Raw genomic sequence first — 17,986 nt, 5'->3', positions numbered from 1 at the left:
AGTTTTGTTCCTTTTCCAAAGTAAGCTTCATTTCCATAGTCACACTGACTTTCTCCTCTACCAAAAAGTCTGAAAACTTTCCATGATCATGATGTTGAGACATCGTCTATTAATCCAGAGAATGAAGAAGCTTTAAGATTGTGAGATGATCTTCATAAAGTCCAGAGTTTTTTCTGTTTGTCAAGATGAGTAAAAAAAGAATCCAGACTCTCTAAATATAATTCAAAAGTCATTTTTCAAACTTTTCTCCAACATATTTCTGCATATAAATGAACTTTTCAGTGTCAAAGTGTCCTGCCATCAGACACAGCTTCAGATTATTGGCGTTTTCTGCTCTACCAAGTGTTTCAAATTGCCTGTAGCCGTCTACACAATGGGTGTCAATGGGAGGAGGTTTTTGTACGGCGGCTCTATGGGATTGTATCACCGTGGCCCCCTGTCCCCACGATGAAAAAGCATAATACAAAAACCTAAAGTCTTTCCCGTTCTCTGCTCTCTCCTTCCCCCACCCAGCTTCTCCATATCTCAGCCTCCATCTCTCTCTGTGTGAGAGCAGCTGTACAGGTTGGGCTGACTGACAGCTGAACAGGCTCCAATCTGACTGTTGCTATTTCAGTGTCGACTAAGAAAAGAAGCAACAACAGAGGGAAGGAAAAGGGAGAGTGTTTTTGTGTTTGTTTATAGCTGTTCACAGGAAGTGACACCTCTCATGGTCACACCTCTTTATCCACCCAGTCATCAGTGAACTGAGAAGACGCATATTTATCAAGTAGTTTGCATATAAGAAAAACAGTTGCATTAAATAAATTCAGTGTGTAACAACTGATGACAATATGCATTAGATATTACACCACTATAACTGGCAAAATACATATTTAAGTTATGATGCAATACAAAACTGATAATAAGAAGTGAATGCATCATAATGGGATTTATTATGTCATTAATCACTATGATCATTAAACTGTTAAAAACATGTTACAGCACTTATGACTTAAAGAATTATATTGCATTGCAATTTCATTTTGGAGGAGCTCATCACATTTACACTCATGTATATCCACTTTAAAGAGAGTTTTATTACATTTTTATAAGTTATGACATCATCTGTCAGTCATTACATCATCACAGGATAAAAACACTGTAGTGTTCCGCATCATGGCTATCTCACATGAATCATCATTGGTTACAGGTAAAAGTTGTGCGTTCAGAATTTTAAGTCTGAAATGTAGAGCAGCAGAAAGTACCTCAGAAATGTACCTGAATAATTAACTTAGTTACATTTCACCACTGCACATCAGCTCAGGCTATAAATGCTATGAAATGTGACATTAGTATATTCATTGAACATATGTTCATGTATCTTCCTATAAAACAAACATATTGAATTAAAGTTTTATTATAAGATATTAATCTGTCTGTTGAGGTGTTGTATGGTACATTAAGACTTTTATTAAAATGATTATTTAACCAAATGATTGGTTCAACAACCAGTGTGTGCTCATACTACTAATCTTTTATGTTCTTTTATATTAGCTTCATTGTGAGGCATAATAAGCATTTCTATGATGTTATGTCACAGTAATACTGCAGAGGTCACTTATATCCCAGGTGTAAATTACATACTTTTCTTCTAAAAAGCACAAGAAGATATTTTTTAAGTGCAGTCCCACATGAATCCTGTAGAGGTCAATGTGTGACAACCTCTTAAATTTCATAGTACACAGTATATAGTATAAACTTAAATTCTCGTCAGGCTGCACTGAGAATTATAGTAAAATAAATTATAATAATAGTGGATACTTAATAAGAGTGTGACACAGATGAGAAAGTGGTCAGGACCATAATACTGGATGTGACAAATAATGTTCACCATATTAACACCTGCTCACTTATCTGAGCTGATCAGCTCTGTGGCGTCGCTGCAGGATCATCACTGAGCTGCAGGGGAACAGCTCTTCGCTTTAATTCATGAATACATGTTCATCAATCTCTTTCTTTTGAAACAACTTTACTTTCATGTTTATTGTCACACTGATGTTGGTCCCCCCCCCCCGTCACCTCTTCCTCTTGAGGTTGTTGTTTAGCTGCTGAGACTCTCTGAACCATCGTGCTATGCTAGAGGCACAGTAATACACAGCTGAGTCTCCGGCCTCCACAGGTTGCATCTGCAGAGAGGACTTGAGCACTGTAGGCCGGGACATGGTGTACTTGGATTGGTTGAAAGGAACTTCAGTGCTAGATATTCCTTTATTGACAGAATATGTTATCATCTCCATTTTCTTACTGCTGCTTTGTCTGTACCAGAACATGTTGTAATAATCAGGGTTGTCTTGTTCACACTGCAAAGTTACAGTTTCTCCCACATGACTGAATGCAAACGGAGGCTGGTGAATCTTTACACAGAATGAGAAATCTGGAGAAGAAAGAAAACAGAACAACAGGTACATTAACAACTTCAGTTAGGACATGTGAAGAAAAACAAAAACACATCACAGTTTTCCTTCAGCTGAATTCAAATGTTCTTACCTGTGGAGATTAGAACTGCAGCCAAGAGCAGCTTCATTTTCACAGTGATCATATAAGCTTAAAAGTCACAAAAAAAACCAGACCCATGTGCAATCACAGTCACAACTCTCTCTCTGTCTACAGGCTGAACCGTTGCAGGTATAACTTAATGTACCGTTAGAGTCAGCCTCTGAAACAAGCTCTGACCCTCCTCCTGTCTCTCAGTTCAGCTACAGTCTCCTAGTGGCCACCGACCAGCAACTGCACCATAAGCTCCTTCCTCAAGCACCGTGACAGTGATTCCTAGAAAGCTCAAGAGATTATTGTAGTAATTGTTGCCAACTATTTGTCCTGGACTTTCAGATTACTGCAACACACAGAAACATCAGTGTTAAATTGAGAAAACGTGAATTTCTCTGAAGTCTTTTCAGCAGGAACGCAGAGAGGTGGACCTGCATTACCAAGTCAGCAAGTGGAAACACATAGCCTAATAATAAGGATACACAAATCCATAACTAATGCATGACTTATCATTATGTGACTGATGCAAGAAGTATCTGTTGTTCAATTAGTATCAATAAGTGATCATGGAACTAATGTCTCTACTGGGGTTTTCTATCATCATCTATCAATTTTGGGGGATTTTGTTGTTGAGGGTCCGGATGATGTTCCTATCACCTCCCTAAAATACTGCATAGTCCAAACCCTCTGGTTTTGATGTTTGCTCACACACATTTATCATCTGATCAGATCCAAATTAAAAGGCCAATTAAAAGATGGGACAACACAATGTTTCTGACACAGTTCAATTTATCGTCTGTAAATTTAGCATGAAACCAAATAAGCCACAGCTCCTTCCTGCCTGCATGTCATGTGTTACAGTCAGACTTGGTATTTGTATGACTGCCTGGTGTGTGTGCATCACTGTGACTGGCAGCGCAGTAGTAGGTGCTGCTGTCATTGAGAAACACATCAGGAATTTGAAGAGAGAAGTCGTTTTTGGCTCTATCGAGAGACGACTGGAAGTGGCCCACAGACTGGTCAAACTCTGTTAGGAGAAACTGCACCAGAGCTCTGTAGTGGTTTTGTCGGTACCAGAGCATGGTGTAGCTGCTCATGTCGAACCCTGGACCCAAACTGCACTCGAGCGTCACTCTGACTCCTGGGTGAGACACTTGATCTCCAGGCTGCAGAACTACAACAGTGAGACCTGCAGCACATCACAAATAATATACAGAACAGTGAATGTACATTTGATGGGAATTTGACCCTTAAAGCTCTGGTTACCTACATCCATTATGAGTTAATGTATAAAAACCCACCTGAGTTTAAAAGAAGTGACAGATAAAGGACTGCGACAAGCATGTTAGCAAAGATCTGTCTTCCAGCTGAGTGATGCAGAGTCACACTCTCCTCAGCACGAAGGAAACACAAGGTCACATGCTCCCATGATCACGTGATTGGAGGAGAAGTACTGTCTATCGTTCACGGATTATAACCTGACACTTTGCATGGAAGCTCATTTTTGATGAGGTTCAGAATTGCCAATACAAAATCTGATATTTTTAGATTGCTGAGGCAAGATTTGTGCTGCGGTTGTTGTTGATATGTGGCATTTAATTTAATGCAAATGTCAAACATTCAATGGTTAGACAACATTTATACAATCAAAAGACACTAAAACTCAACATGAAAGTGAGACTGTGTGAGTATTTTAGGTAGAGTGACATCTCACGTATCATTATAAATATTTAATTTAAAATAAGTAATTGACCATCAAAAGTGTAAATAAAATGTGGAAAGTTAGAATTCCATTAAATATGATAAATTATTGAATTAGCCATTGATTGCCTCATAATGATGTAACATACAACTTGTTGTTACATTATTAGTAAATGCAATTTTGACATTATTAGTTAAAATATGTAACAGCTCTCATGATGTCTCTATTGTTAGTTAATGTAATTTAGAAGCTGTAGGATGAAGTTAATATACAGTGGAGCCTGAGTGTCTGAGACCACTTTCCCAGATTTTATTTACATTTTTATTATCTAATTAAACATAATACATATAGTCATATATAAATGTTTCAGATTGGTTTATGGTGTTCATCATTTTTGCTATATTTACACATTTACAAATTATATCCAATAAATAGTTAAAGGTCACACCAATTAGTTACCAAACACTGATAAAATCCCAATAAACAATATAATATGTTCAAATCTTAAATGACTGAAACATTCAGGAGTTGCCATTAGTTTGCCATAGGAGGTTTTTGGTGCTGCAGTGGTATTAAACCACATCAGTGTGTGCTAGCAGCGCAGAAATACACAGCTGAGTCTGAGGAATCCACTGTGAGAAAGATCAGAGATCCTTTCATCATGCCTTCTCTTTTTAACTGGAATCTGTTTCTAAACTGGCCCTCGTAGACCGGGTCACTCATGATGACTGTGTACCCAATGAGGCTCATAGACTGATTGCTCTGTTTGTGTTGGTACCACAGCATTGTTTGAAGGCTGCTGCCATCATGACTGCAGTTAATCCTGAACCCCTCAGTCCCTTCCTTCACCACCTGAGACGAGGGCTGATCAAAGGTAACACTCTCCACTTTTCCTGTGGAAAAAAAATCAAAAAGCGTTGCAATTTTAGGGATTCATCTTGGAATCGTAGAAAAAATACAAAAGTTGTACCATAAACACACAGTGCTTTTACAGAGACAAGAGTATGTAATATTCAGAGAAAAGTTATATAGAATTAAATCTGACTTACCTTTAAGCAAGAACAGTAAAAATCCAAATATGTTTAAAGCTGAAGACATCCTGGAAACTAAACTTAGAGCTAGATGGACCTGTGCAATAAAGACAAATAAAAATAAATTTACAATTGCATGCAGCATGTACCAAAAGCCATAGTCAGAGGTGGAGCATGCTTAGTCTGACAAACTTCTTACAGATCAAATGAGACATGAGTATTCACTCATATATCATCCCTCCTCTTCCCCACCTTCTTCCTCTGCTCACAGCTGATCTCATCAAACACAAACAAACAAAAAAAACTAAAAAATAACAACATTTTAATAACTACAATTAACTACAATTTATAAGTGTATTATTTCATTGTAATCTTTTTAAACATAATTTACATTTTTGTGTATAGCCTCCTACTTTCAAGACTTTTGGTTTAAGTCAGTTTTAAGACAGCTGATTGATAGATAAAGTTGAGCCAAGGTTATCTGCAAGTTCATTCCCACTAATGACTGGCAGAAATATTTACAATAGAGGTAATCTCATGAAATTTGAAATTTGAACATTGTTCTCATGCCACAATTTCTTTTAACCGTTTTTTTGGAAAAATAAAGGACATAGACATCACTGAAGATTGACAGCTAACCTCCCTTTAATTTATCTGACATGCTTAATTACATTGAATATCTTAATGCCATTGTATTCTCGATGATTATGACTATCATAACTGTCATGGGCTATTATGTTTTAATTAATACATTTAGAATGTATTTCTCCTCACTGAAAAAGATTAAATCAAAAATCAAAGAAGGTTTAAGAATATTTTAGTCCCAGTCACTGCTTTGCCTCTTGTTTAATTTGTGTTTATGTCTGCCTCCGTTATTCCTTATGATTACTTTGAGTTATTATGCTGTGGACAGTATGATATTTTTTTGTTGAAAATATGAGTATTTGATCGATTTAAATCACTTCCTGATCTGATTGGATGAAAGCCTGCTGACGTTTGGACCACGGTGGAACGTGATTGGTTACCGCCTGATGGTAGACTTTTTAAACTGACAATGCCCCGCCCACTCGTTTGGCAGTTATTTTGAAAATTGCTGTTAGCGAGCTAGCTGTTAGTGAGGCTAATAAGTAGCTAAATAACTACCAACATTTGTTTAGTATAGTTTGTATAGGCTGTACAACATGACGACGACTGGCATAAACATTCGCATTTCAAAAGTGGATTTACTGCCAGCAGTTTCAAGACAGTTGAAGGAGGAATATTGACGTTTTCGCCCGGGGATGGAGTCAGTTTGGTGCACCAACTAGCCACCGCCAACGGTTGGACACAAATACTAACTGCAAGTTTGAACTGGACATTCCTTTCCCCGGTTTTAGGCTGTTTGGAACTCTTTCAAAAAAAGTTGCCTCTTCTCGGAAATGCCAGGAGTTACCGCTTCTCTTCTCCAAGGTAAGAATGTGCTGCTACTTGTTGTTAGCAAACATCAACGGTTTTCAGTCACCTTAACGGTTGTGCTAAATCCTCACGCGGTAAACATTAGAGTCCAGGGCTCAGGAGAAGGGTTAGGATATGGTGAGGTTCAATTTAAACATCACAAGACAAGCCTGGTTAGGGTAAGGACAAGGTTAAGTTCTGGTTAATATAAGACAAGAGTGGTTAGGGATATGTTTAGGTTCAGGTTAGGGTAATATCTGTTTGGCCTTGAAGACAGACCTGCCACCCTCGCACTAGAAGTCGACCTCAAACAGACCCTACAAGTTTGAATCAGTTTTACAGTTCTGCTTCTGGCTTCTTGGGACTCTTTCAAAAGGTTTACTCTTCTTCGAGTAGCCACAAATCATGTCTTCACCTCACCACAATAAGCATTTGAACTTGTGCAGACATGTGTATTATATTATGTTTCGGCTTTGTTTTTTGTTTTTTTGCCTGTTAAAAGTTAAGGTGCAACATAATAGAGAATTTGAATGACAATTTTGCGCAACCAGTTATTGAGATTTTGGTCCACTTATTGTTGTAAAGGGGTGTTTATCCTAGTTAAAAGCTTTTTTTTTTTCATTTGGTTTTATTTAAAAAAAAAAAAAAAAAAATGTGTGCATTGTGGTGCTGGTTAACATTCTTGCTCTCCAGGTGTTTATTGATTGTGCAGTAGTGAGCTGGGTCCTGGCTAATTGAATGTTATGCTTTTGTTATCTAATCTATGTATAGTATTGGAATTGGGATGAGCTTGTTTTGAATTATTTGTTTGAGAGGCTGAGCTTTTTCGATTGGGTGTTGTTTGGCCCATGTATGATGCTTAGATTTTGTTGATTTGGGAAAATATGAATAGGCTTGAGCACAGGGATTGTTTTGTTGAATTGATTACCGCTTTGTTGCTGCTTTGCCTATAAGTTCATATTATCATATCATACTCTTTATTCATAACAAAGGTCTGTTCTCTGTGGCTGACTCTTCATTCAATGTTCATTTTGATCTTCATTTTTGTTACGTCACCTCCTGTAGGTGGTAATATGTACATTCCAATACCAGAACTTGATTTGGATAAATTGGGCAAATCTGAAATAGCTGAGATATGATACTGTCATACTAATTGATTTGTCTGATAAAATGAGTTTGTAAGTACATACAGTTTTTGCCTGTATATTGTAGTCTTAAATTTCTCCCATTCCATTTAACCTGGTGAGTTTATATCACACTCTCTGTTGTCAATGTCAGAACAATAATTTAGCTGTTTTGAGGCTAATTCCAACAGACTGCCTCATGAGATCTTGAAAATGACAACAACAGAAAAAAGGGAACAGGGTTTTTAGTAATGGGGTGACATTAAACCACAACACTGTGTACTGGCAGCACAGAAATACACAGCTGAGGCTGATAGATTCACATTGCGAATAATCAGAGCTCCTGTTTTGCTGTCATTTCTTGTAATCTGAAAATTATTGTTGAACTGCTTCTCATAGCTGGGGTCACTTCCAAAGTTGCTGTATCCTATCAAGCTCATCAAACCTCTCTCTTTTTGCTGGTACCAGAGCATTACATAGAGGTTGCCATCATCATGATTGCATTTAATTTCCACACTGGCTGCTTCATTGACTATTCTTGGATGAGACGGCTGAAAGGCCACACTCTTTGTCTGATCTGTAGGAAAAAAAACACACACATTTTAAAGGTAGTTGAGTCAAAAGTTGCAGTTAAAAAAAACTTTCATATCTTTGCTGTATAAAATTACTTTTGTAGCTAATTCAGTTACATGGAAGCAAGATGAGAATAAATCCAATCACAGTTGGAGACATCTTCCTGGTTTGTGCTTCTGCAGGAGAAACACAGCTTCCTCTAATGTAAATGTAAATCTGTAAGAAGAGAGACATTCCCTCTTGTACAAATACGCACATCTCATTTACAGGAAAAAGATGAGGGTTTTTGCTGGGGGAGTGGCATTAAACCACATCACTGTGTACTAGCAGCGCAGAAATAAACAGCAGAGTCTGATAGGTTTGCTGTGTGAATAATAAGCGTTCCTGTTGTTGTTTCTTCTCTTGTGAGCTTGAATTGTTTTTCAAACTGCCCCTCATAGTTGGGCGGGCTATTTCCATATCCATACACAATGAGGGTCATAGCCAGACTGTCCTTCCTTTGCTGATACCAGAGCATTAATAGAAGGCTATTATCATTGTGACTGCACTGAATCTCGACTTTAGTTGTCTCGTTCACTGTCTTGGGAGGAGATTGCTGAATTATAACAGCACTCTCCGAACCTGCGGAGAAAGCAGATTTCGAAAATGTTATTTATACAGACCAAAAACAAGTAGAAAAATGTTCAGCTTGTTATATAAAAGATAATATTAATTATTATGGCTTTCATGCAATTCAGGATAAAATTTGACATCGTACAGTAAAAACAGATGAAAAGAAGACCAAATGTTTGCAGAGACGAAGGCATTGTCAGGCACTGATGTGAGAAAAGAATTGGTCTGAGGAAAAATAAGGCTCAGGTTGAGTAGGTGGGTGTCTCTGTGTGTCAGTTAATTCATCACCACATCCTCCTGATAAAAGCAGTATACTATGTGCTGTGCCTCCATCTATTGGTTGAATCTGTTCTTGGAGATCCTGCTGTAATGTGTTTTGCATTCTTATTATAATTAACTGAGATTTAGCAGACTTTGTACACCCAGGCAACCCCTTAGCCTCCTCCCCAAGACCCAATGACAACTTCAGGCTTCTCACCTCTTGAGGACAGTCATTGTTTGCATGACTGCAAGAGGTCAGTAGTCTCAAACACAAACATGGGTAATATTATTTGATAAACGTCTAAGTTTTTGGCCATCTGCCCCCCTTATCAGTCTGTCATTATTTATGACATATGAGGTTCAGTTGCAGTCTCATGAGTTACATTAGAGAAGATAAATAAATCCATTACAGTAACATGCAGTAAAGTGCTATTGGTCTCCAAAATGTCATTGTGTAAAGACTTCATGCATCTGCTTCTGTGTTCATTTGAAATAAGTCTGTGTAAAATAGAATTATATGTTGATAAATTGATTAGTTGATCACCCAAAAATGAATTAGCAAATGTTTTGATAATCAATTAATCGCTTGTCAGTTTCTCACCCGTATGATTTGCTGCTTACCTTGGTCATATGTGATAGTAAATTGAATATCTTTGGGGTTTTGTACCATATTTGGACATTTTATTAGACCAAAGAATTCATTTTGAGAATGAGCTGGTTAATCAATAATGAAAACCATTGTGAGTTGCAACCCTTTTCTTAAACCTCTTATATTTAGCTGTATATTACATCATTTTTATATTTTGTAAATGTACGTGTTATATTTATAATTTGCTTTTACTTAATGAATTCATACAGTGCTGTCACATAAAAGGAACAAAAAGATGTAATTTCAATGAACCTACATTCAAAAGGGAGGCTGTGTTTTTCAGAGCTTTAGTGCTGTGTAACATGATGGCATTGGTTTCCTGTTGGTGTGCCGTTATCTGCTGCATCATTACGGAGGTTTTTGTATGACAGAGTCACTATCTTTATTACTGTGCATATATACGTGCGGCTCCAAAATATTCTCCACTGTCTTCAGGGTGTCTTAAGTTCTGGATGTGAAGAAAAGCTGTTTTCTCCCCATCACCAGTCACATTGAATCGGCCCTGAAATGGCGTCTCAACACTGGGGTTTGTAAAATACATATAGCCAATCAGCTTTAGGGAAGTGTCTCCCGCTGAGCGCTGATACCAGAGTATCGTGTCATAACTTGGGATTTTATGTGTGAAGTTTAGCTCGACTTCACTATTTGGTTTGCTTAACAGGTCAGCTGGACTCTGAAACACTTGTTTTTCTTTACTGAGGTAAACTCCTGTAAAGAGATGAAGAAACAATGTTAAGTTGTGCTCTGATATCGTGCTACTACTGGATAAAACCTAAAGCAGCAGTAAGAAATAAGCAATCAGTGAAAGTGGATGTAAGTATTATACTTCAGTTACTCCACCTACAAAAACTTTTCAGGGTTAATTTGTAAATTAAATGGAAAACGTGGCTTCATTAATGAATGATACCTTTAATCCAGAACACAGTGATGATGCACACGATAACACGAGATGGCGTCATGTTGAATATGAAGAACCAACTGAAGTATCTGCTGTGCTTTGGCGATCAGAAGGAGGGGCAGGAAGTGATGTAGAGAAATCAGAGCCTTACAATAATTACACTCATGGGTAATTACAGAGTATAGTTTCTAGGCAATTACACCATTGAACAAACAAAACTCAACTTTATTTGGTCTGTGCATCAGACATTATATATTGTGGATTAAGTTATATTATTGTTCACTTTTTTTTGTAGTTTATCTGTTTAAACAAGAGAACAAACCACAAAGTTGTTGATCCAGAGAAAAGGCCACAAAAGCAAAACAAATCATTTTGATTTTGAAAGTTGTTGTTTGAAGATTTAATTCTAAAGATAATAAAAAGGTGATGATGGTTATGAGACTACTTGCTATATGACTGGACTGACTGTGACAAAACCCAGCAGGCATATGAGGAAATGCTGCAGAAATCACATTTCAGATACCATTCCAAGACTTTACTCAAAACCACAGCTGATAAAAGGGGGTGTTTAGTTTTTGTGTTGTTCAAAGGAGATCTCCCTCAATGTGCATATCGAGCTGCGCAGTAGTACACTGCAGTGTGATCAGACTCTTTTAGGTCCTCTATAAACAGAGAACCGTTCTTGGCTGTATTTCCACTTAAATCTCCAGTGATATTGAAATTTTTTTTGTAGAATTCTTCATAGGTTATTTGGCTGTAATCCAGAAAGCCTATGAGTTTTAGAGTCTGGTCTTTAGGTGACTATTGGTACCACAGCATCACTGTGTAGTCAGTTTTTCCATGTGTACAGATAAGCTGCACATCATCACCAGCCTTTCTGATGAGAGCAGAGGGAGACTGATGGACCTGAACCCCCAGAGAAATACCTGCTGTAAGAAGAATTGGAAAAATTATTGATTTAAGAAGTGAAGGTAAACACGGTACCTCTTACTTCACAGTGAAGCTTTTGTTACCTGCGAGGAAATGGCAAAAGAGAAATGTAATCATCATGGAGACACTGAGTTTTTCTAAAGTCATGAATGAAATGCAATATTAAGTCATGAGTGTCTGAGAGTCTCATTTAAGGAGGAAGCAAATGTGATGTAAACGGGGGGAGTGGCTCCACATGGTTTATCTATATACCTTCCTCCTTTCACCTGTTTCCCTCCAAAAGATGTTTTGCTTTTGACAGATTTCATCACATATTAGAAATTTTACTTGTCTGGCTTAATTAGAATAAATTCAAAACACAGAAACACAATTACTTTAAGTAGTGATGGTATGACTTTGTCAAACCAAAATCAAACCACAAACAGGTGTCTGGCAGCAGTTTATTCAGTGTCTTCTTCAAAACCACTGATTCTTTTCTATTTGTGTTTTTGTTAAGTTCAGAAGGGATTTCTGTCAGTGTGCTTCTCTAGCTGCACAGTAGTAAACTGCGTTGTGCTCTTGTGCTAGAAGTTTGAATATAAGAGAGCCATTCTTTGCTTTAGTCCCACTCAAATCTCCAGAGATATTAAAGCCCCTCTTATACGACTCTTCCATTTTGACTTCTGTGTTGTACAAATATCCAATGAGTTTCATAGCTGTGTCTCCAGGTGAGCGCTGGTACCAGAGCATCACCCTGTAGTCTGTTTTATCATGGCTGCAGAAAATCTGCACTTTGTCATCAGGTTGTGCGATGAGATCAGAGGGAGACTGACGCACCTCAAGTCCCAGACAAACACCTAGAAAAAGAGAGGATCAATAATTCATGCAGAAACTATGATGAAGAAGTGGTATTTCTGAATGATAAAAGTGATTACCAATGAGCCAAAATAAAATGAATAATGTTGACATGTTGACTCCCTTTCTGAATGAGCACAGAAGAATGAATTGTCTGTCAAAGTCTTCTTATGAAATCTGCACCAGCTACATCATATTTTATAGTGCTATATGTGTTAGGCCGAAGAGTATTTCTTGTGCTCCAGTGCCACCTATTGGAATATATAAAAGTCAAAACACTCAACAAATTCATTGGCAAGTTTTTTTTCAGCTGTTGATACTTCTCACATCACTGTGTTTGCCGATGGCACAAAAATGCACACCACTGTCCTCCAGCTGCAAGCTTTTCACAGTAAGGGCCCCGCTCTCTATGTTATCTTTGATTACTGAATATTTGGTTTTATTTCACCCCCTATAGTCCGGCACCCCACCATAAGATTTGTAGACATTTAGGGTCATGGTCTCCCCTGGACGTTGCTTGAACCAGTACATCTTGCTATAAGTAATATCTTTGTTGTGGCTGCAGGTCATCTCTGCGGATTTGGACAGATAATTCCAGCTGACTGCAGCGTATTGGGTCACATCCTGACAGTGAACTGTGTGGAGAAATACAAAATTCAATAAAATTTCTTTTGAAAAAGTTCAATCAACAATGTAACAAATTTAACTTGAATTATAAAAATACGAAATGTTTCACTCCAGGTGTAACTGAAATTAATTTACATGTATGTGTCCAACAGCATCTATGCTGCCTTGTCAACAAATACATTTTCCAAATTTAAAATGAAAATCTACACATCTCTTACACTCTTAGGAAAAAAAATTTAATCTTTATTCTTGTACCTTGAAGCCACAAAGATGAGACTACAAATGCGATGAGAACTTGAGTCTTCATAGATCCTGTTGACATGAGATGCAGCCACAGAAATGATATAGATACGATGAATATCTGAGACATGATAAATACGGGATTGCTCCACAGAAGGAGCCTCCCATTAGAATCTGATCTTAAGATGAACAGTGATATGTGGCAGTGTGTGAACTAGCAGCACAGACAAACACAGTCTGTCTTTCAATTGTTAATGTGAAAGAATGGTCTTTATCTGCACTCCCATCTATCAAGAGTATATTTTACGTGTTTTTTGCTAGTTTGTTGTACATATCAGCTGCAGTCTGGTGGACTTTGTTGTTGACTTTGTCTGATGAACCTGTGGAAAATGCATCAGCAAAAACCGCACAACGATAAACGGGTGCTACCAAATACAAAAATGAACAGGAGAGATTTTTTTGATGACATAAAATCCTATACTTTTCTCCGATCTTGTTGACAAATTTTCCGATATACATTTCAGAGCTTGTATCATACAATTTTGAAAACTACTGTAGAGCAACCGACATTTTACACAATAAGTAGATACTTATACCAGAAAAAGATCAAAGGTTATGCACGAGAAAATTCGTGTTGTATTTTCTGACCAAATTTGAGATCAGTTATTGGAACTCATCCCCATACTGAATGTCTGACGCTGCTGTAGCAAAGATGCATATGAAGAACCTTCCATAATAATCTCTTATCTCTCAGACAGAAGACCAACATTGGTTAGAACGGGTTAATACAGGTGTAATGTGCCGTGGGCTGTAATACAGAGATTAAAAAAATGTGTGCTCGGCAGGTTTTTGTACTGAGGAGCAGTGATATGAAGCATTGTGGTAACTAGCAGCACAGAAGTACACTGCACTGCTGTTCAGGTTAAGTGCTTCAGTTGTTAATGTGCAGTTCTTGTCTTTGTTTGCACTTCCTTCCATTTTGACATTCGCATCAGCTTCAAGAGTAGCATCACTGTAATGTACATATCCCAGGAGCTGTAGCTGTTTGTTCTTTAATTGCTTGTACCAAAGGATTTGGTTGTAACTCTGAATACTGTGTGAACAGGTGATTGTGGCTGCTTCTCCTTGTTTGTTGTAAATGTCAGCTGGAGTCTGGTGGACCTGGTCATTGAGAGAGGAACCTGTTGAAAAGACATAAACCAGAAAGAAACCACATATAAACACATACAAATAAACAAATAATAAAAGAATGAACACTAGTAATTTCAGCAAAATAATCAGGTAAATTGTAATGAAATTCAATTACAGCTAAAATAGCGGCACTTTATAATCCTGATTGCACACAGTTAAAATGATATAAGATGCTGTTAAAAATATGTATTAGAATGTGTTAAAATGTTGATGACGTTACCTGAAACAAGCACAGTGTTAAATGCAATACCTAGTAATAAGATGTTCATGTTGCCTTTTGTGTTTGGTTATTTTAGTTGTTGATAATTTTGCTGTTGCTATAAAAGATATTCTCTATGTATCAGTTATTACACTGATTCATTTCCAACCTCCTCTTTGAGTAAACCCTGACAGCAACATAAACCTGAGCTCTGTAGGTGGGCGGTGTCATAGTTTATCCTCAGCTTGTCACTACTGTGACTGCACATCACTAGCTGAAGATATATCGCCACCTTGTGAAAGGTCATGGTGCTTCCTCCACTTCTGAACTTGAAAGCAACATGTCAGCTACCACTGCACAGCATTGCCACAAACGAAAACAACAACAACTTGTAATGATGTAGTAATGCAGTATAAGATTGTGACAATGACACTGTTAAGTCCTGCACCGACGACTGTATTCATGTTGACGCATTTTCAGTGGCAGCCCTAAAATGAAATGACGTGCAGTAAAAGTCACTGATATCATCTTCTCCACAATGTGGTTGGGTTTCTTTCTTCATTTGATTATTGTTAATGTGAATCAGGTGTCAGAACAATAAACAGCTTCTGGGCTGTATGTTTTTGTCACAGACTAGAGGTCTGCCACAGCACTGTGTAGACGGCGCACAGATAAACAGCCTCATCTTTCTCCTGAACGCTGGATATTGTCAGAGACCACTGCTTCTCCGTCAGTGTCACTGCCTGAAAACCAGATTTGAATTCTTCTTCAAAGGTTGCAGAGCCAGCTAATAAATAAACCACTAACTGAATATCTTTTCCTCTCAGCTGTCTGTACCAGTACAGATATTGATAGTCAGTGTCATTCTGGTAGCAGTGCATTTCTGCCGAGCCATCGGGAAGCCTGGAGATGTAGCGGGGCCACTGAGTGATCAACACAGACTGAGAAACACCTGAAAGTCAGAAAACATGATAAAAATGTCTACTAAATCACTTTAATATTAGTTGTAGCTTTACATGTTTTTAAAATGTTTTTAACAAAGGTGAAATCAAAAGTTCACTTCAGAGCTACAAATGATTAAAATGTAGAAGAGACCATATTGTGTTAACTTTACCTGCAGCCCAGAGTACAAAGAAAGTCAAGGTGGTGATGTCTGGGATCATTTTGACTTTGGAGGAGGAAATAAAATGAGTGAAAATACGATGAGCTAACACTTGAGATCTGAAGGGCGGAAATGACATCAGGACAGGAGGGAGTCAACAAAGCTCATTAGCAATGGGGAGTCATGGGAGCAGTTGTAATTGCAGTCCTGTGGTACACAATAACTTTTGTCAGTGTACAGTCTATATTCTTTTGTATTCAAACATCATGCTTTGGGCATTTTTGTCTTAACATTTTGTGTATTTGGACATTTCTTCTATGTCATGTTTGTCCTCTCAGAGCAGGGAGGGAAAAACCTCCAGCAGCTGAAATATGCTGCTATGTGAAAACAGATGTCTCGAATACAAATATCAGTACTTCTTTATCAATGTTAGGCTTGATGCAGGTGCATGTTTGAAATTATAGGCCAGTAGCTTTTTGTAAAGGAACCAGAGGAGTTGAAACACTGTGCTATCTCGCTGCACAGAAGTACTCTGCAGTGTCGGCTGGGTTTATATTGGAGATGACAAGCTGGGCTTTGCTCTTTGAATGGCCTGTTATGTTGAAACGTACTTCAAAGTTCTTCTCTAGGTTTGATTTTTCATAATGAAGCAGTCCAATGAGGTCCATGGTCCTTCGGCCTCCTGCTGCTGACTTGTACTGGTACCAAAGCATGTAGGGATAGTCGTTGTCTCCATGGTAACATTCAAGATGGGTCTCTTCTTGTCCAGAGTTTATCAGAAGATTTCCTGGTGACTGTTGGATCATAAGTGATGATAACACAATGTCTAGAGGACATAAAGGAAGACTGAAGGTAAATAGAAAGGTCCTATTAGTGTCGTGAGAAATTACACACGTCATGACTCTTACCTGTGAGAAAAAACACAGAAAAAAACAAAATGACTAAAATTTTAAACATTTCTTTTACTGGATGGAGAAAATCCTCATGTAGTCTTAATGTTCTCAGTAGTTGCTCAAATCTGAACCGTGACTTTGAAAGAAAATGCAAAGGAATGAAAATATGTTGCTGTGAAATAAGCCTGTGCATGCTAGGTGCATGTGTAATTAGGAAGGAGGAGCTTGGACTATGTTTTTGTCAGCCGTGACTCATCTGAGAGAAGCTGTTTAACACAAAGCACATTAAAACAACGCTTTGACAGTGGAATAATCATTTTCACTTTATCTGTAGATTAGAGAGCTTAACAGGGAAAGATAACATTATACATCTATGGCTGTGGGGGGGGGGTGGGTTATTTACAAAATATGCATAACAATGAGTTGAAATTCTCCCCATATCTATAACTCCTTTTCTCAAACCCCTCTTAAATGTTCATATGTGGAAACCTTCACATCATTTTTTCATATCTCATTAAATTTACATCTTTTCAATATTTAATAATTCATTTTCTCATCATTTTCCTGATTGTTTCCTTGTACTTCTTAAATTTCCACAATGTAATGAATCAAAGAACATCCTAATGAAGTAACTGTTATAATGAAGACTGTGCCACATGGTTTCATTGGTTTCCTGTCGGTGTGCTCTTATCTGCTGCATCATTCTGGAGGTTTTTGTTCGAGAGAGTCACTGTCTTTATTACTGTGCATACTTGCTGCTCCAAAGTATTCTCCGCTGTCTTCAGGGTGTGTCAGGTTCAGGATGTGAAGAAAAACTGTTTTCTGTCCATCTCCACTCACTTCAAAGTGTCCTTCAAATTCTTTCTCAACCATAGGATTTGTGTACCTTACATAGCCAATCAGCTTTAGAGAACTGTCTTCTACTGAGCGCTGATACCACAGTATCGTGTCATAGCTCGAGATATGATGTGTTAAACTCAGGTTGACTACACTGTTAGGACTCCCCAACAGTTCAGCTGGAGTCTGAAACACTTGTTTTTCTTTACTAAGATAAACACCTGTGAAGAGAGTATAAAAAACAATGTTAGGTAGCACTTTAACGCCCTTCCTTTATACTATAAAGCTTTTAAAAACAGTTAATTTGGAATAAAACACCA

At 37.8% G+C, this 17,986-nt stretch overlaps 1 protein-coding gene across 1 annotated transcript in view; it reads right to left on the bottom strand.

The window, feature by feature from the left end:
• The window catches only part of LOC111646778 (M1-specific T cell receptor beta chain-like), an 11,059-nt gene extending 7,171 nt beyond the window's left edge, over positions 1–3,888 (bottom strand). Inside the window, exons 1-2 of the mRNA XM_087171109.1 lie at positions 3,831–3,888; positions 3,434–3,718 (exon numbers count right to left, since the gene is read on the bottom strand). Coding sequence (XP_087027235.1) covers positions 3,434–3,718; positions 3,831–3,873 — 328 coding nt within the window. The 5' untranslated portion in view covers positions 3,874–3,888. The remainder of the gene's footprint in view (positions 1–3,433; positions 3,719–3,830) is intronic.
• Positions 3,889–17,986: the final 14,098 nt, after the last annotated feature.

Source organism: Seriola lalandi, unplaced genomic scaffold, assembly GCF_002814215.2.
Source record: "Seriola lalandi dorsalis isolate HSWRI2012SDOR001 ecotype SW California unplaced genomic scaffold, Sedor1 jcf7180002054976, whole genome shotgun sequence".
NCBI lineage: Eukaryota > Metazoa > Chordata > Actinopteri > Carangiformes > Carangidae > Seriola > Seriola lalandi.
The sequence above is the reverse complement of the archived record's forward strand: the minus strand, read 5'-3'. Positions and strand labels throughout refer to the sequence as shown.